This window comes from Xenopus tropicalis, chromosome 4, assembly GCF_000004195.4.
Source record: "Xenopus tropicalis strain Nigerian chromosome 4, UCB_Xtro_10.0, whole genome shotgun sequence".
Classification (NCBI taxonomy): Eukaryota; Metazoa; Chordata; class Amphibia; order Anura; family Pipidae; genus Xenopus; species Xenopus tropicalis.
In genome coordinates, this window is record NC_030680.2 from 28,509,333 (window position 1) to 28,530,145 (window position 20,813).

The 20,813-nt window shown below is 37.4% G+C and overlaps 1 protein-coding gene across 1 annotated transcript in view; it reads right to left on the reverse strand.

The window, feature by feature from the left end:
• The window catches only part of LOC101734651 (mucin-2), a 763,939-nt gene that overhangs the window by 268,633 nt on the left and 474,493 nt on the right, over window positions 1–20,813 (reverse strand). Inside the window, exons 29-44 of the mRNA XM_031900600.1 lie at window positions 19,783–19,908; window positions 19,110–19,175; window positions 18,622–18,747; window positions 17,261–17,326; window positions 13,374–13,496; window positions 11,594–11,677; window positions 10,818–10,999; window positions 9,536–9,710; window positions 7,810–8,054; window positions 7,230–7,413; window positions 6,609–6,798; window positions 4,308–4,483; window positions 4,107–4,176; window positions 1,790–1,902; window positions 932–963; window positions 573–750 (exon numbers count right to left, since the gene is read on the reverse strand). Coding sequence (XP_031756460.1) covers window positions 573–750; window positions 932–963; window positions 1,790–1,902; window positions 4,107–4,176; window positions 4,308–4,483; window positions 6,609–6,798; window positions 7,230–7,413; window positions 7,810–8,054; window positions 9,536–9,710; window positions 10,818–10,999; window positions 11,594–11,677; window positions 13,374–13,496; window positions 17,261–17,326; window positions 18,622–18,747; window positions 19,110–19,175; window positions 19,783–19,908 — 2,136 coding nt within the window. The remainder of the gene's footprint in view (window positions 1–572; window positions 751–931; window positions 964–1,789; window positions 1,903–4,106; window positions 4,177–4,307; window positions 4,484–6,608; window positions 6,799–7,229; window positions 7,414–7,809; window positions 8,055–9,535; window positions 9,711–10,817; window positions 11,000–11,593; window positions 11,678–13,373; window positions 13,497–17,260; window positions 17,327–18,621; window positions 18,748–19,109; window positions 19,176–19,782; window positions 19,909–20,813) is intronic.

A 20,813-nucleotide genomic window follows, 5' to 3' on the forward strand; every position in this document is an offset into this window, starting at 1 on the left:
TACACAGAAACTGCTTTCAGTTGCCATTTTATTTATACATAATTTTAGAATCTTTGACAATGTTTCATTATATATTTTACAGTTGCTTAGAATTACATTTTCTTTCATTATACAAAGAAAAAAAACATGAGGATATCTAACTAATCGGTCCACAGACTGAAAGGATGAAAACCATATAACTGGTCATACACAGAGATGGCCAAATGTTATTATTCTGTTCATTCAGTCCAACAGATGAACAATCAGAACTGCAGTATGTGATGATCATCTTTCCTTCCTTATCTGCCAGAACAAGCACCCATCCACCAACAAGGTACACTAAATAATCTATTAAACCCAAATCTTCATGTCCAGGCAATTGGAAAGCCCAACCAAGTCTGCACAACTTTAGACATCTAAGTAAGTGATCTGTGGCTGAGTTTTTTCTCTTTGTTGACTTAACCACTCTTTCCTTATTCTTTGGTGTTAGATGTGTTTAGTGTTTAGTGTGTTTTTTTTTCTTTTGTGCGGGTTTGTCAAATATATTTGCTGGTAGTGCACGTAACAGGAAAATAGGTGTATTAGATACTTACTGCATACAGTTTCTTCGCAACACTTGTTTGTAGCACTGATCTGAGTAACTTGATAGAAGCCTTCCCGAGTACACCCTTCTTTTCTTACATGATGGCACTCCCGTTTTTGGCAGGTTATTCCACTACCACCCTCCAAACATGTGCAGGTTTCACAGTTAAATTCAAAGGATTCTCCATACTGCAAAGAAAAGAACCACATTTAACACTTATAACCCAATAGTAAACATTTTTTAATCACAGGTTGATTCATATGAGCAGATTTAGTGAATGTATATAAGAGGACCGTGCACAGTTTTTTTTGTTATCTGAACACAGTAAACACAATGCTTATTTTCTTATATATATCCAAAAATGTATACCTTGCGGGGAATGTTGTCTGGCCCAACACATCCTGGAAGAAACAAGAAACAGTTCAAAAGAATGAAGGAATATCTATGTGCACCATTAGTTAACAATGTGCCATATCTGTGCCATTAATCTGCATGGTGTTGTATCAATACATACATTGTAAGAAAAAAAAAATAAAACAGCATAAAAATTTTCAAAACTGCAGTAAAATTAAATAAAATGTGTTTTTGGTAAAAGTTCTGGAGCATGCAGTTTTGCTGTTGTTTAACTGAATTATTAATATACAATTCAATAAAAAGGTATTTTGGTAAATCTATTTATAAGCAAAATATGTTTTTGTGTTATACATATAGAGAGCATAATTTATGATTTTTTACTTTAAAAGTTACTGCTTTAGATACTACAGTAATACTACTATATACTGCTGTACTACTATAAGTAAGTATGACACTCAAATTAGTGAAATCCTTGTGGAGTGACAAAGTTAGAGGCTTGGGTAAAGATCATGGGAGTTTTATAGCTCTGTTTGCAGAAGTACCAGTACAGCCCAATTCAGGGCCCCGTTTTGGACGGCACCCACCAGCGCTCCATAAATTAGTTTATTATTATTATAAAGATTAAATTTAATCTAAATGAGGCACAAGTAAGGGAACAAGGTCTACATGGTTCACTCTTCCCCTTATGAATAAAGCCAAATACAGGCAGTGTATTATTTATGGGGGGGTTCACCTGCAGTTCTTATGGCCAGGGCACAAAAGTACAAAAACCATGGTGGACTGCACATAATATAATGATTCCTAAGGTTTTAGTATGTTGAGTCCTGTAGATTGCTTAGCCTGCCTGGATAAAACCTCAGTACATATACTCACCACAGTCGCTTACGCAGGCATCGATTGCCATGCTAAATGGCATGCTACCTTTGGCACAGAAGCAGCCTTCCACAACACGTTTGTAATTGTTCAGTTCTATTGCATCCATTGGCCTAAAAAAAACACAGATTCAGAAATTAGGTAGATCATTTTACATCAAAATAAATTGGTGGATTATTGCTCTTCATGGCATATGCATTAAGACAACAAGGGCACAAATCTGAATCCTATCACCTCAGAACTACTAATAGGATCATTGGGTAGAGTAGAATAATTTTAATATAACTCTTTGCTAATTTTGTTTTGCAATAATACAGCTGATCTGTTAAAAGTTTTCACACACTGTGGAGACATACAGTACAGTACTATGTAATGAGAAAAATCTATAATAAATGGCATTCAAATGCAATCATCTATGGGCCCAGGCATAGAACATAAACCATGACAATATTTTGTTATTTACCTTTGTTTTTAAACACATCAGTGTACTTAAAAACTATGCAGCATAAGGTAATACACTTTAATATTGCAGGGATAAAAAAAGACAGTGGATACACTGGTCAACAAATATATATTGGTATATTGATTTTTTTTTTACTGTCTGCCATTAAGAATTGCATGCTTTATGTGTTACCTTTGTTGCTATTGAACAGTTAGGAACACATAAGTATTATTTGGTGTCTTTCTGTTGCTAAGTATTGAAAAAGGTTTTAAAGTGCACCTATCACCATCTAATTGTTTCCCTAACCAGAGGTGCGGGCTAATAAAGCCTATACTCTGGATGGGGGAAAAATAGTTTTTTTTTTCAGAAATACAGCCCAGCTATTGCTAGGCTGCCTGCACTGGGAGGGAGCTCCTAATGAAGGCAGCCATGTTGTCTCCCTGCTCGTTCATTATGTGCATGCACCTCATGTAGGAGCGGAGGATGTAATTCACCCTCCTATGTCAGATGCCAGATGCACATAATGAGTGAGTTGTGGAACTGTTCATTATGCGCATGTGAGTGTCACAACATAGCTGCCCACACTGGCTGCCCACACCTCTTGGTGAGGGCAGCCTAGTGCTGTCAGGGGCTATTGTTTTTCCCAACTTGAGTGTGGGCTCTATTAGCCGTGCACTGGTGGGGGGAAACCATTTGAGGGTTATACGTGTCCTTTAAGCAGCACTCTAAGGTTGTTGAATATGTATAGAGATTGAGAAGTTCTATAAGTGCTTTGCCCAGCAACACTTTGAAAGTGCTCTGACTACCTACTTATTAATCTTATATGCAGTATCATTAAGGATATTACAGGACATGTACAATGTGAATTAACTCCCACTGCATATAAATAGAAAATAGGTCCCACACCTGAACCGCATCGTTTTCAGCTCATAAATCACATCTCATAGACAATGCTGCTGCATTTTTCAGAACTGATGACTAAGTTTCTCTTGGCTGCCATTTCCCCCCTACACGCATTCATGCACTGACCTCCCTGTGTAGTGTCTTTTTTTAAGCAATTAACCACATCATACTTGTGGAGAAGATTTACTTTGCATGCACCAGATCTATACATTTGAAGTGTGTGTGCTCTTATTGCCAAACACCAAAGCAAATTCTGAAGGGAGGGGGCCAAGTGGGTGAGCGATGGAGTGCCAGGTCTTTAAAGATTGCAAACAAACTGTTTAAAGATGAACTTTCTTTGCTTGTATGGGGGTTTATATGTCCTTTAATAGCATTTAATTAACGTATGTATGTGTAACTTTATAAAGCGCTACATAAATACAAAGCGCAGTACAATTTTACAGAGCAGAAAAGTACACATAAGGAGAGAAAGCATAATAAGTAACAAGTACAGTAATAAATAAGTATAAATATAAAGAGATTAAATGCCATGTGCTAAAAGACACAAGGGCATCACTTCCGGCATACAATTCTGTTCTTGTGTTTGGCATGTGTGTCATGTCTGTATGTCTGTGCCCGATTCTGTAGCAGCATGTGAGCTGCATCAATTCACGCAGGGCTCTGAGGCATCTCTGGAGCTACCCCTGGCCAGGAAGTGATGGTAGTGGCAGGGTTCAGCCAGCACTTTGTGTCAATAGGTGCAGCAGCGCTCAACTCAGGACAGAAGGCAGGATGGACTGGGCACTGAGCAAAACTATAAGCAAGTGTGCAGAGCATATTTGGATGCAAGTACCTTAAAAGAAAGTGGTAACTCACTGTGGGGAAAAGTGAAAGTTGCCCACTGTGTCTGTGAATGTAAATGAGCCCTTGAAAAGGAAGGAGGTCCCTACCTCACAGAGTTTACAATCTAATAATCTAGTATTGGCTACTTACGCAGTTTGGCAGGTTTTGGGGAGAGCCGGGCCACATGCATCATACACTTTGTTAGAAGGACAAGTAAATGCTAGAACAAAAGAAAGATATAAATTATTGCTTTTAATTTTGAGCAGATGCTTCTACTGCATATGTATACACTGCAACCATATTTGGTGATGAGTTTTAACCTAATGAGCAAGAGCTCATTAAGAAACTTACGACAAGCTGGGGCATGGCTTCTCCACTGAATGCAGACACCACGATCACCGCAGATTGAAGCATAATGTTGTAAACTTGTACATTGCTTGTGTGAGTTGTCCTTATTGCAGCTGTCCACAAGGCAGGCTTGGTAGAAAGGTTCTGGTGAATGGATTTCATGACATTTTTGGAAAACCCTTTAAATAAATACCAACAAAGAATTAGTTCATCTGAAAATTTGAAAGGTTATTCTATTCACAAACTATAGATGGGGTGCAAGACAAGACTGAGATATAGAAATAAATTGCATTTGTATAGATAGAACAGTTCTTGCAAAGATATATAGACAGAATGATGCCTAATGGAGAGCAGGCAAAATCACTTGGGGGTGCCAAAATGTTAAGTGAATTAAATCGCCTACCTTGTACCCCGGGCTGGTGCCCCTGTTAGGAGAAAACGGCACCAGCCCCGGGTACCTGTAGTGAGAGCTTCCTTCTTCCTGCTTCCTTTTCTGGAAAATGCCAGCGGTCGGCGCATGCGCTGTAGAGTGAAAAGCCGACTTCTCTGTTAAAGTTCCAGTATTCACTCTACTGCGCATGCGCGTGCAAGTGATTCAGGAAGGAGGAAGCGCTGCAGCTACCCCAGTGCTGTTCTCTCCGAGCAGGGGCACCAGCCCGGGGTACAAGGTAGACAATCACTTGGGGGTGCCTAACATTCTGGCACCCCCAAGTGACTTTGCCTTTCCTTTTCCTTTAAAGGAATAGTTCAGTGTAAAAATTAAACTGGGTAAAATAGATAATAAAAATAGAGAATAAAAAATGTTTTCAATATAGTTAGTTAGCCAAAAATGTAATCTATTAAGGCTGGAGCGGGCAGATATCTAACAAAATGGGCAGTCAGTAACCAATCAGTGACTTGAGGGGGGCATATGGAAAATAACTGTTCAGTTAGTTTGCTTTTTGACCTGCTTGCTCACAAACTAACTGAACAAGTATGTCCCATGTGTTCCCCCTCCCCTAAAATCACTGACAAACTAAGAGGTTAGAGAGCTTAAAGCAGGAAGTAGTGTTCTGGCTATTATGTTAGACACCTGTCCACTCCATCCTTTATATTTTTGCCTAACATTTACATTTTTTACATTTTACATTTCTTTACATTTTTGCCTAACTAATTACAAATCATTTTTATTTTGCACAGTATATCTATTTTATCCAGTTTCATTTTTACACTGAACTGTTCCTTTAAACATGTTTTTTTTTTAATTTTTTAACAATTACCGTATTTTCTGCACTATAAGGCGCACCCAAGAGCCTTAAATTTTCTCAAAAATCGGCCGTGCGCCTAATAATCCAGTGCGCCTTATGTGTGCACTAAGTTCCAAAATCTGTAAAAATGTTGTTGTGCGACTTTGGTAAGCTCTCCGCTTGATTGACTGACGGACCATTTCCCACTGACACAGGGATGTAATACGTACACTACATACGTTGGCAGCAATAAACCAATCAGACAACATTACGTAATACATACAGTACGTATGCTTACCTCTGTCACGCCTCCGTATGTTTTAGCATGCGCCTTATAATCCGGTGCGCCTTATATATGGGTTAAGTACAGAAATAGACCCCATAATTGAGACTGCGCCTTATAATCTGGTGCGCCTTATAGTGCGGAAAATACGGTACATAGGCACATGGTTAAGCTGGGTTGAAAAAAGATCAAAGTTCATCAAGTTCAACACCCCCAAATGAACCGCTTTGCAAAGAAGGTTGACAAAGGAAATTTGTGTACATAATTTATGATGGCAAATGCCATTTATGTTCTACAATGGTGCAATGAGAATCTTGCAAAAGGTTGGGTGAAATATGGAAACTTATTTCCAGGATACCACAGGGTAGAAAGTAAAAATATACAGGAATTCCTGAAATTAACTCTTAGTACAAAGTTGCCCTTTTGGAGACTGGCAGGATTTTTTCCCCTCTGAGGCAAACTAGAGTGCTTTCCTCAGAAAAAATAAAAAATACATCCAGTTAGGCAGGCGTAATATAAAAGGTTAAACTTGATGGAGTGAGCCTTTTTTCAACCTCACCTACTGTTTAATTCAGCTTGATTCCATAGCTACATAATGATATACTTCTATAATCATATTAGGTTATTTTATTTGAATCATCTTTTTTAAATACAGATAGATTTTAAGTTATATGTTACCGGTTGTATAAAGACATGGGTGTGTTATAAATCTTGGCAAGATATTTTCTGTAAACAATAATGTTTCACAATACTATTGTTTTATAAATTCTTTATGCATTTCAAAATAAATCTTACGGTCCCATGATGAGATCACAGAGAGAAGATTTGCAAGTTGGCGGTATTGTAGGGTGTACTCGAGGAATTCTCTTGCAATGAGGCTTGGCTGGGTCATGCACCATAAAAGAATCAGCCATAGCTTCACAATTAGTTGCAATTTTACCATTAGCCATCCTACAGTCATCAGCTTGGTTATTGGTGCAAGTACCTAAGATAAAACAATGAAATTGTTACCATTTTTGTGGACCCCACAATATTGGAAAATGCTGCTCATACATGGAGGGTGTTTACTGAGGCATCTTCCAAACACCATGCAAACACCAAGCACACAACTGTTGATAGCCATATCACACATTCTCAGTGTGGCCTATATTGAGGCTTGGAGAAAATGGCTGTGTTTGAGAAACCATTACAAACACTAAATTCCTACACATATCATAAAATATAAAAGATAGGTGTAATAGATAGATAGATGTAAATAAAGATCTATTACTAATATAGTAAATCCTTCAGAAACAAACTAACAACGAAAAGACACAATATTTGAAAGAAATCAACAACAAAAATTATACAACCACCATAATAATGTAATTACATGAATAATACAATCTAAGGCTTTGACTTTTTGCTAACACTTACCACATTGTCCATGTATGTTGTTAAAAAACTTTCCATGTGATATCTTTATAGTGAAGGTCAAACCATCATAAGTGACAATGGTTTGCAGTTCTGGTATTTCAGCTACAAAATATACTCCAGATTTGTAAACTTTTACTCCTTGTTTTGTGTATGGAAGCAATACAAGATTTCCATTTACACGAGTCTAGGATGGAAAATAAAAATGTTGTAAAATCCTGTTATCCCACATAATAGCATCTCCACATTAAAGCCACAAGTGGTCATTTAGTACTGAGTTAGTACTGAGCGCAAGGACCAACTCACCACATACCAGATAATAAAAAATACTATGCAAGATACAGACTGCAGAATAATATATATAATATTTATATATATTCTTATATTCTCATATTCTATATTCTTCAGGGTAGCCACAATCTATGTTCTTAAAAACATTATCCCATAGGCATTTATGTTTAAATAGGATTTTTTCAATGGATGGATAAATGTGACTAATCATACCCAACATTTTTTGCCTGTGTGCAACTTGGTGCCAACATTGCCACCAGGTGTTTTAAAAAGGACTGTAGCTGTTACTTACCTCTAAGCTTATAGGAGAGATGGTTTTGTGTGAAATGATAATTTCCTGAGTTTCATGTCGTACAGTAAGGTGGCGTGGGCAGGTAATTCCAAGTGTATCTCCACAGTCATAATTGTCAAGATAAATGCCAAAGTTATCAACTGTTTTTACAATTTCTTCTGCAAGAACATAGGTGCAGTTTCCTTGATATGTATAATAGGTTCCATCAAAAGTAAGATAGTGATCTTCCCAACCACCACACATACCTACAGAACAATATTAATTTAGGTAAGTTGCCAAATGATCATAGGTCCAGTGGAAGAGATACATGTTAATGAATTCTTTGTTTTCCAGCACTTACAGCAAATGTACATTAGGCATTCTAACTGAATGCAGAGGTTGAACTTTTTTGACTTTGTACATTCTTAATGGGAATATTTGATATGCCTAATGTTTTACTGTGTTCCATATACCTTTTGTGTTTTTTCTTTGTCTTTTTATATTCTTGTACTGCCTCTTTATTCATTTTATGGGACTTTTAAAAGTGTATTTATCCTGCACCTATTGATTAATACAGTATGCCCCAACATGTTTTATTGGTTGGCAACAATAACATGTAGTTTAAGACTCTTCTTCTCATTTTCTAAAATAGGTGCTAACTTGTACAAGTGCAGTTGCCAGTGACAACCAATAAGAACTTTGATTTCCAAACCTGGAAGCAAATTAAAGCATAGAACTAAAATTAAGTGGAGAATCCAGACCAACAACATGTCTTAGAAAGTAGCAAAAGAAATAAAAAACATTAGAAAGAGAAAAAGATAGTACTGGATAGCATCGGTACATGGACTTGGCTGCTTCAAGGTCATATTCCCCCTTTGTTAATGTTTAACCTGCCCAAATTCCTTTACATTAATAAATAACTATCATCATTTGAGTCCAAAAGGAGTACTTCTAACTGCACTGCATAAAATCTTTCAGATTATATGATGATGATTTTTCTCCTCATTACTGTTTTACTTGTCTATAGTCTTCCTTTGTATTGGTTATTAATAATCTTCCTTGTCCTAGGAACCTTGTCTACTCTGTTACTGGTTAATATAGTTGTAGTAATATTTATGGGGACTATGCAAGTATATGGTATTAACAACATTTTATGTTTATATAAATGCACATAGTGATTAAGGTTCGTAAGCACATTTACACATTTCTCCTAAGAGTAATTAGTTGGTTCTGAAATGCTTTGAGGAAAATCTGTGATGGCTATTTTGGTATGTATTACCCTACCTGAAATGCTGATAGGTGGGTGATTAACACCAAAGGAAATTGTTTCTGTATAACTTGAGAAGTTTTTATAGTAAAATAGAGACACACTCCGACAGACACAAACACACAAAGAGAGGGAGTGTGCAAAGATTGGATGGAAGGTCAGGGAGAAGTCTTCCAAAAGATTTTCCCTTATACCTGAGGGTATGTTTCAATCATTTGCTGTCTCTGGGCTGGACAATCTTAATAAATCATTGCATCTCTGGAAAAGAACCGTGGTTTTCTCTATTTACCTGGCTATGGTAAATAGTGGAATCTTCAGTATATTTGCGATAATATACCTATATATATCTACACTATACGACAATAGTTAGCCACATTACATACAGCTATCTATGAATACTGAAAGCTAACATCTAATGGAACTGTTCTACCAGCTAAATAACAAGAGATGGCCTTTTTAATCATTTAGATATATACTTACATGGGCACTCCCAATGCCAGCAACAGGAGTCACCATCAGGCACAGCAATTGGCTTCATTTTGTTGGCACAGGTAATCACTGGTGGAGATGTGCAAGATTTTTGAACAATCTGTAGTTGGCCCTCTGAACTGCATACTGCTTTGGTGCAATTAGCAATCTGCCAGTTTGTATGGGGCTGTGGATTAAGCAAATACAAAAACAATATGATAGTATTTTATAGACTCCAGTTTAGATCATATTAGTAGTATAGCTCTTCATTGTTATGAATGTTGGATTGGCAAAATTCCCATAAATAATATTCTTTTAAAACCAACATTTTTACAATGAAAGAATTTTAGTTTACAAAAACACATTTGTATCTATGTATACAAATTGGTGTAGAAATGCTACTATTAATTTGTGCCAGTAAACACAAAAAAATATTGACAAGAACCAAAAAATACTGTATTCATAGGAAAATAAAATATAATAATTTTTTTGTGTAGTCACATACTGTGACCTTCCTCAGAGTTTGTCTTTTTTGTACAGTTTTTTTTGGGGGGTTCTTGTATATCTGGATTTGGGCCCTAAAAATATATAGGGGTTGCATATGCAGATTGATGTTGGAAAGCATTGTCTGGATGAAAAATGAAATACTGAGGGGCACAAAAGTGCATTAATAACACAAATGAGTTTACAACTATCATTAAAATGTCACCATGAAGATTGAAAATTTGTTTATGTATGCAGTTTTGTGAGATCTACTACTCCATTGGTGGAGCTGAATTTTTACTGGTACAGAATTTTTTTGTTATACAGGATATGGGCACATTTGTATGAAAAGGAATGCATGTGTACAACCCAAATGGATACTTTTTAGAATGTAGTTTTCTGATTAGAGCATCTTTATCTAAACCTAAAGTTATATTCCAGGTTGACAGAAGCTATCACGCTATTGTGCCCATTTGAAGACTCTAGGAGCATCAGCAAATTTCTTTTGGATGCCATTCTCCAACCCTCTTTACTTAACAGCTGGATCTACTTCTAATGGAGGAGGTGTGTTCTAGCTACTACAAATTAACCAACTAAAATTCTGTCCTCGCTTGTTAAGGAAAAGCAGTTTTTTTAGTTTACATGAGAGATATATGTTTAAAGAGGAATTTTATGAAGAAGTGCTAAATTTGACCATACATTTGGCAGTCACATAATTAATATTGATTGTGCTGCAATTAAACTTAAATATTGCCAGTCACTTTATGTTTTCTAGATATTAGTAAACAAAATCATACTGAGAGAAACTTACCACGCATGGAGTAGTTGTGCTGATTGTAGTGACGGTGGATTTGGTGGTTGGTTTAGTTGTAGTTGGTGTAGTTGTTGGTGTTGTCGTACAAGATATCTCAGTTGCAGGCAATTCCCCACAATTGCCGTCACATACAAATTTGTAGCATTTTTCAAGAATTGTACTTCTTGTAACTTCCTCGCCTGCAAAAGATGTTTAATATAAATTATGTTTAATAGTCATTGTTACTAGTGATGAGTGCATTGCCCTAGCTTATTATAGAAGCTTGGTGCAAAAATTGTTTTTTTTTACTGGCAAAACTGTACCAGGTGAAAAAGTTTACTCATCTCTAGTTATTAATATAAATGCTCAGTAATGTTTGTGTATAAAAATACTGTTCTCACTGCTTTTCCAGCATCTGCTTGATAAATAAATCTTACCTGCACTCATGGTGTTCATCTATTATACTGTACTCTATTAACTGGGTAAAGGGGGTGTAATGGTATGCACTGTTTAGATGAATACATAAATAAAGCCTACTATAGGATGTGTTTACTAAGACTGGATACAAATATCTCCAGTTATGTAGTCCATAGCAACCAATCAGCAGATAGGTTTGACTCCAGTCTTAATAAACATGCCCTTAAATCTTTACTCTTCTTTATCTTTAGTTAAGGCTGGGATAGGAGAGAATGGACATGTCATTAGGAATGATGTAATTGTAAATTAAATATATAAATATATAAAATACTTCTAGTTATTTAAGGAACACATAGACATAGTATTGGCCACTTTACCTGGTATATATACTTTTCCATTATGATAACAGGAACATTGTGTGGTGTGTGTTCTGGTTGGAGGGCTTGTTGTAACAGATTTTGCTGTTGGAATAAGTTAGAGATTATAAAAACATTATTAATTGCTAACAGGATATGGAATGGTGTAAAACATAACCAAATTCCTCACATTTTAATAAATATATGTGAGGGGAATATGTATTTTCCCCCTATTTTCCTTAATTTTTTACATTTTACCTTTTTCTTTATATTTTTTTTTTTTCTTACAATTTAAATACATATTACCCAAATCTTATGTTACCTACTGGCAACTTTGTAACATTGTTCTTTATTTTTAAAAACTTTCTATTTATATACCTATATACCCACAGGGTCAGACTGGGCCACCAGGGCCACCCTGTGGGTATATAAAAACTATGCAGTCAAGGGGAGAACGTACAAACCCCTTACAGGTAGTGCCCAAGCTGGAATTGAATTCATGAACATTTTCTGCAACAAGCACATAACATGTTCAGTTGCAAGCTACAAATATAGGAAACACTACTAATTAAATAACTATAGAAAATAAATTATAAAGACCAGGTGAAAAGTAAGATAAGTGTGGTTTAATCTATAATGACCAAAACATAATTGTAAAATGAACTTCTTCTTTAAACCAAAACAATAGAGGTTGAAAAATCCAGATACCTTTCGATTATATTTCCATAAAACTAATTCATTCTGCATATATAATTTAGGCAGAAGTTGTTGACACAAAACTTTTTATGGACACAAAATCTAACTGTAAAGCTGTCTAACTGCACCACCTAGTTCTCTATAGAAGTTGTATAAAAATTTGCACATGGAAAACAATTCACCAATGAGAATTGTGACCAAAAACTGACATATAGATGCAAGAGAATTGAGTGTTGAGAATTGGAAAGAACTATTTTTCCCAGTTTTACAAGAAGTTTATCAGAAGTACTGTGAGTTATTTAATTCCATTAACTTTATGTGCAGCTTCAACTCTGACTATATTTTGCTCATTTTCCTTGCTGTATTTGAAAGAACATCCTTTTCAGTCAAACTATCACCAAAAGGTTTTGGCCAATTTACAGCTCATTATTTATTATACAAACTTGCAGGACCTCAGCACTGCCGATTAATATTAAAGGGGTAGTTAATCTTAAAGTCAACCCAAAATATAATTGTTAAAAGAAAACAAAATTGTAAGCAACTTTGCATTATAAATTAATTACAAATTTGTAATGAGTTATTTCTATATATAATTGCTATTTAAAGCAGTGTTTGTCATTTTCTATTCTCTGCCCTGGTGACTTTTGAACCAATGTAGCACAAGCCAGCAAATTGGCAGACCTGACTTGCTGTAGGAGACTCACCTTTCCAACATTGTTTAAAAAGTAACAACCAGGAGTTCAGCAAATGCTGTTTTCAATAGCAATTCCATTTACAAATAACTTTTAACCTTTTTACTGCCAACGATGTATGAGATACATTGTGGCAGTAAAAGGCTTTAACTGCCAACGATGCATCTCATATGTCGTTGGCAGATAAAGGCTACTCTCTGCAGCGGCGGCATGTGCCGCCGCTGCAGAGAGGTTCTACGGATGACAGCCCCCTGGGCTACGAGCCAGGGGGGCTGTCATATCGGTCCTGCTATGCGATCGTCGCAGGACCCCCCCTATAAGCAGCAGAAATTTTATATTATATTCACATTAAGGGGCAGATTTATCAAAGAATGACATTAGACATCACTACAGAATAACTTGTAAGTACTTACTTGGTGGTTTAATTGTTGTACACTGCTTCTCATGCCGGGTTGTTGACATACAAGAGCTGTCACATACATGGCTGTAGCATTTTCCATCCTTTTCTCTGCTGTCACTCCTTGCTATTTCCTCACCTGCAAAAAAGCCCTTGGTTTAGTTGCACATACTTGTTAAAAACATTTTTTTCACTGACTGCATTATTCTGTATAGTTGTTGTATAAAAGTGCTATTCCACTGCCTTTCTTCCATCCATAAATACCCCAGTGGCCACTGAAATGGCTTAAAGGGAAAAGAAAGTCAAAGTCACTTGGGGGTGCCAAAATGTTAGGCACCCCCAAGTGACTTTGACCACCTACCTTTTACCCCGGGCTGGTGCCCCTGTGAGGAGGGAACAGCACCAGCCCGGGGTAGCTGCCGGCGCTTCCTTCCTCTCGTTTCGCTGCGCGCGCATGCGCAGTAAAGAGAAAAGCCGAACTTAAACATTAAAGTCGGCTTTTCACTCTACTGTGCATGCGCCCACCGCTGGCATTCAGGAAGAGGAAGCCAGAACACGGAAGCGCTGCGCTCCAGGTGCCCCGGGCTGGTGCTGTTTTCTCCCAACAGGGGCACCAGCCCGGGGTACGAGGTAAGCGGTTAAAGTCACTTGGGGGTGCCTAACATTTTGGCACCCCCAAGTGACTTTACCTTTCGTTTCCCTTTAAACTAAAGAAGGTAATTATATATGACCTTTGTGTAAATGTGATTGAAAGGGGTTAAGAAGATAACTGGTATGTCTTTTAGAAAATGTAATCAAAAGTGCAGGTGGGGAGGAAGAGAGCAATAACCATCAATATTCATGCCGCTAAGGACCAAGGACACTGTTCCATACTCATACTTCTTGATCTCTTTGCAGTATTTTGTACAGTTTACCATCATCTCCTTTTAAAACATGGTTGTTACCTCTAGGTGTACCTTAAGTGTAGCCATTTCTAACAGGACCTCTCAACCTGTTGATCTACCAGTTGTTGTGCCCCAAGGGTCTGTCTTAAAGCCTGTTCTCTTCTTTCTTCACATTCCCTTACTTGGTGACCTCATCACATCACATCCTATCATCTTTATGTTAATGACACACATATCTTCCTTTCCTGCTCTCATATCAGCCCTGCAATTCAGGTTAAAGTCACAAAATACCCTGCTACTGTAAAAACTTCAGTGGCTGCACATCACCTCAAACTTAACATGTTGAAAGCTGAACTTCTTATATTGTCACCTAAGCCTAGCCCCCTCCCTTCATTAACAATGACACCAGAACATGCCACTTCACTCTAAGAAACAGTGCAAAAACTTGTCCCTATATGCTAAAACACTGGTCCAGGCCCTCATGGTATACTGAAAACATTACTAGCTGCTCTCCCTAAAGCTTATCTCCACCCACATCAGTCTATCCTTACTGCAGCTGCCCCAACATGCATCTAAATCTGTCTTCACCACATTAGTACTAATGTCTCCCATCTGGTTCCAATAAAAATGGTGCTTTAAGTAAAATTTCTTATCATGCCCTTAAGATCTATATATGATTCTGCTTCTCTGTGTGTAACTTCTCTTATCTCTCAATACACACCCTCCCAGGTCCTATACTTAGCTGAGAAAAATCTGTAGATGATACAGTTAAGCTGACTCACACATTGCACACTGCATATGAAACACTCTAGCTCCTTACTTTAGGAACAGGGGCATACATACAGTGGAAACAGACCCTGAAGTTCCAGGGGAGCTCGTGAGTGTAGGGGGCCCACAATGGCAATAATTAATTAGGAATTTTAATATATCTTGGTAGAACTGGTCAACTTAACAAAGTTTCGGGGCCCTCTATTAAATTTGCTGTGGGGCCCAATAACATTTACTTATGCCACTGAATAAACTGCTATTATCTCAGAAGCTACTTAAAATAAATGTAAACTGCGAAGCTCATTTCACAAAATATTTTTTGGGGAGTTAAGATACCCTTTAACATGCAGACATTCTGGTATTGACTGCTTTACCTAGCATATACAGTGGAGGAAATAATTATTTGACCCCTCACTGATTTTGTAAGTTTGTCCAATGACAAAGAAATGAAAAGTCTCAGAACAGTATCATTTCAATGGTAGGTTTATTTTAACAGTGGCAGATAGCACATCAAAAGGAAAATCGAAAAAATAACTTTAAATAAAAGATAGCAACTGATTTGCATTTCATTGAGTGAAATAAGTTTTTGAACCCTCTAACAAAAAAAGACTTAATACTTAGTGGAAAAACCCTTGTTCGCAAGCACAGAGGTCAAACGTTTCTTGTAATTGATGACCAAGTTTGCGCACATTTTAGGAGGAATGTTGGTCCCACTCCTCTTTGCAGATCATCTCTAAATCCCTAAGGTTTCGAGGCTGTCTCTGTGCAACTCTGAGCTTGAGCTCCCTCCATAGGTTTTCTATTGGATTAAGGTCCGGAGACTGACTAGGCCACTCCATGACCTTAATGTGCTTCTTCTTGAGCCACTCCTTTGTTGCCTTTGCTGTATGTTTTGGGTCATTGTCGTGCTGGAACACCCATCCACGACCCATTTTCAGTTTCCTGGCAGAGGGAAGGAGGTTGTCGTTCAGGATTTCACGATACATGGCTCCGTCCATTTTCCCGTTAATGCGAATAAGTTGTCCTGTTACCTTAGCCGAAAAACACCCCCAAAGCAAAATGTTTCCACCCCCATGCTTGACGGTGGGGACGGTGTTTTGGGGGTCATAGGCAGCATTTTTCTTCCTCCAAACACAGCGAGTTGAGTTAATGCCAAAGAGCTCTATTTTGGTCTCATCAGACCACAGCACCTTCTCCCAGTCACTCACAGAATCATTCAGGTGTTCATTGGCAAACTTCAGACGGGCCTGCACATGTGCCTTCTTGAGCAGGGGGACCTTGCGAGCCCTGCAGGATTTTAATCCATTGTGGTGTAATGTGTTTCCAATGGTTTTCTTGGTGACTGTGGTCCCTGCTAATTTGAGGTCATTAACTAACTCCTCCCGTGTAGTTCTAGGATGCTTTTTCACCTTTCTCAGAATCATTGACACCCCACGAGGTGAGATCTTGCGTGGAGCCCCAGAGCGAGGTCGATTGATGGTCATTTTGTGCTCCTTCCATTTTCGAACATCGCACCAACAGTTGTCACCTTCTCTTCCAGCTTCTTGCTAATGGTTTTGTAGCCCATTCCAGCCTTGTACAGGTCTACAATTTTGTCTCTGACATCCTTGGACAGCTCTTTGTTCTTTCCCATGTTGGAGAGTTTGGAGTCTGCTTGATTGATTGATTCTGTGGACAGGTGTCTTTTATACAGGTGACTAGTTAAGACAGGTGTCCTTAATGAGGTTGACTAATTGAGTAGAAGTGTCTAACCACTCTGTGGGAGCCAGAACTCTTAATGGTTGGTAGGGGTTCAAAAACTTATTTCACTCAGTGAAATGCAAATCAGTTGCTATCTTTTATTTAAAGTTATTTTTTCGATTTTCCTTTTGATGTGCTATCTGCCACTGTTAAAATAAACCTACCATTGAAATGATACTGTTCTGAGACTTTTCATTTCTTTGTCATTGGACAAACTTACAAAATCAGTGAGGGGTCAAATAATTATTTCCTCCACTGTACATTCTAGTCAGTGATTTAAATATATGTTGGTAGAACTGGTCAACTTACCAAAGTTTTGCAGCCCTAAATGACATTTGTTGTGGGACCCAATAACATCTACTTACACCACTGAATAAACTGCTATTTTATAAGAAGTCACTTAAAAAAGAAAATGTACATTGACAAGGGGCTCAACGGGTCACTCGGAGTCACCTTTTTAGGGGGTTAAGATGCCCTTAAGACACAGACATTACTGTATTGATTGCTTTACCTGGCATATACATTCTTCCCTCATGGTAACAGACACATTTTGTGGTGGTTGGAGGAGTTGTTTTAGCTGTTAGAATAAGTAAGAAAACATTAGGCATTGCTAACAGGATGCAAAAAAAGGTTTGGTACAAAGAAAAACCATATTCTTTACATTTTAATAAATATATGTTAGGGTAATATGTATCCCTACCTCTAATAAAGTAAATTTCCTCTGTGCCCATTAACTTAAAGGGACATTGTATCTTGACTTCATTTCTCCACTTTATAATTTTCGTAAGGGAATATAGCTGTGAAACTAATTGTATTTTTTTTTTATTTTATCCTTATTTCCAAGGACTTCTTGATCAATTTCATATGAACCTGTAACTGAATTTTGGCTGGCTGGCCACGACCTTTCTGTTCTTTAGACTTCTTCATTATTCCTTATGAAACCTTGAAGGTCCTCAGTGCTGCCCATGAATATAGTGGCGTTAAAGGGGTAGTTCTCCTTAACATTAACTTTCGGTGTATTGATGGCAGCAGTATTTTAAAACAATTTTTAAATAAAATAACAGGACACTAAAACCTACTGTATTGCACTTCTCAACCACACATTACTCAGTTTTTGCTGGACAAAAAATTCCAATGTACTATAACATATTATAATGGTTGGGTCATGCTAGGAGTCCTAGTTGATCAATATCAAGGTTCAATTCTTAAAGTAGTATTGCTCATAAAACTTATGCCCAGCTCTGAGGGACTTGCAGATAAATGAAAATGCAAAGTATTCCCCCAATGTGACTCCCACTTGATCTGATTAATGAAACTTCATGTTCTTTATTCCTGCATCTGGAGTTGGAAGGTTTAAGCACAGTTTACATGGCACGAAGCAACAGAATAGTATAATATAATGACATCAACCTGGCATAATAATTACTGTATATAAGATAAGAGCAAGATGTCTGCCTTTGTGCAGGTAACCAGCATTCTCACTGTTGAATTATCTTGCGTCCATAATTAAGTTTAGGGTCACTTGCATGGATACTCATTGGTATGTAATTAAAATTGTTTTTCACTTCTATAAAGAACTAGGGGGCTCAGCACGACACTATTGCAATTCAGTTAAGCCTCCCTTTAAACACAAACAACTTATTTATTGAAAAAGGAATTTTTTTAAAATTCTGTATAACAATTATTATTGTGGTTTACTTTTTAATATTTTCTTCTACTAGGCCGCTATATAATGGATGCATTAAGACAAATATATCAAAATAAAGATTAGATTATTTAGATTTCATAGATTTTTTTGCCTCATCCCTGCTATTAGTATCTCAACATTGTTTTCAGTGTTAATGTGTCTCTTGTTTAGTAAGAAGAACTTACTTTGTGGTGTAGTCGTTTGTTCACATGATGTCTCAATTCGGGTTGTTTTCTTACAAGTCTTGTCGCATACATGGCTGTAGCATTTTCCATCCCTTTCTCTACTGTGACTTCTTGCTATTTCATCACCTGCAAGAAGAAGTTCTCTGTTTAGTTGCTTGTCCTTGTTTACATAAGTTCTAAGTAGCTGCATTTTTTTGTATAGCTATTGTAGAAAAGTACTTTTCCCCTTGTATCTGCTGTGATATATAAATCTCGATTGCACTTACGGGGCTCACCTATTTAGCATACTGAACTCTATTCACATATTTCCAATTTTAGACTGCTTATAGCAGGCCATCGGCTCAACTGAGAGTCAGCAACCCAAGGGTTTACTGAATACAGGAAGCGTATAGAAAGTGCTTAGACAGTTAGGGTCACGGACACTCTGGACCTTAAAAAAGTTGTTGAGGTGAAAGCCTACCCAGACATTCTAGTATTGACGGCTTTACCTTCCAGATATGTTCTTCCCTCATGATAACAGGCACATGATGTGGTGGTTGGATGAGTTGTTCTTACTGTTAGAATAAATTAGAAATAAAACATTGCTAGCAGGATATAAAATAATGTTTGGTATAAAAACATAAAACTGCATTTCTCACATTTTTATAAATCTATTTGAGGGGATTATGTATTTTTTCTCTTTCGAATACAGTCTGTTTCCCTCTGCCCATGGTCTTAAATGGACATTGTACCTTCGCTTCCTTTTTTTTCTCTATTCCGAATAGGAATATTGCGGAGACCATGTGTAATTATTCTTTTCTTTTTGCTTTATTCCCCAGGTCTTCTTAACTAGATTGTAGTTAAATTTTGCAAACCCTGCAAGTGTCTTATGGGCTGGCTGGCCACAGCTTTCTGTCACGATTCTATAGTCTTTCTCATTATTTCTTAAGCAACTTTACAGGACCTCAACACTGTCAAAGAATATTGTGGCATAAAGTAACTCGGGTGCAGTGGGACAGCTTTACAGTTGGGTTTAGCCCCCTTTTAAATACAAAGGAAGTACATCTTAAAAAAGATTTTTTTCTTCCTGTGTAAGAATCCCTGTGTATTCTAACCCTGCTATAATTACTTTGAACGCTCCCTCAGTGTTAATGTGTCTCTTGTTTAGTAAGAAGAACTTACTTCGTGGTGTAGTGGTTTGTTCACATGATGTCTCAATTCGGGTTGTTTTCTTACAAGTCTCGTCACATACATGACGGTAGCATTTTCCATTCCTTTCTCTACTGCCGCTTCTTAATATTTCATCACCTGCAAAACGAAGGTCTCTCTTTAGTTGCTCATCCTTGTTCACACAAGTTCTAAGTAGCTGCAATATTCTGTATAGCTATTGTATAAAAGTACTGTTCCCCTGTATCTGCTGTGATATATACAGTATATCGCACCTGCACTCACGGGGCTCACCTATTTAGCATAGTGAACGCTATTTACTGGGACTTTGTAATGTAATAGTGTGTTGAAATAAGTAAATCATTAAAGCCTACTCTATCTGTGCAGTAATAGCTGCACATATTCTGAGTTCAAGTGAGAAGAAAATTAAATGTCACAGAAAAATGCTCACTCAAGGGACTCCACTACTCTATGGCTGTGGATAGACCAGGACAGGCATGCAATGGGATTTATAACATTGTAAACAAAGAACAGTCTTGACCTCAGCCTTCCTGCAGCGCTAGTGCACCCTGGACCCTGGCTCTCATTGCCATAGATGTCAACCAAAGATCATTCACAATTTCTCATTATTACAAAATATTAAGTGCAAGTTTTATCATACCCGCACAGATTTCTATAGTTTTTAGTTTTATATGACTGATTTCTATTCATTTGAAGGGGACCTAAAGTAAAAAAATGTATTGATATATACTTACTCAGTGTACTTCTCTGAACATTTTTGCCAGTTACATACATTTTATTTTGTATGCCGTTTCAGAGATATTTGCATTTTTAGACTGCTTACAGCAGGCCTTCAGCTCAACTGAGAGCCAGCAACCCAAGGGTTAACTAAATACAGAAAGTGCATAAAAGGTGCTCACACAGTGAAGGTCACTAATACGCTGGGCCTTCAAAAACTGTTGAGCTGAAAGCCTGCCCAGTAGAAGAAAATGGTGATAAACTCAGGGGCATAACTACAGAGGAAGCAGAGCCTGCTGATGCAGGGG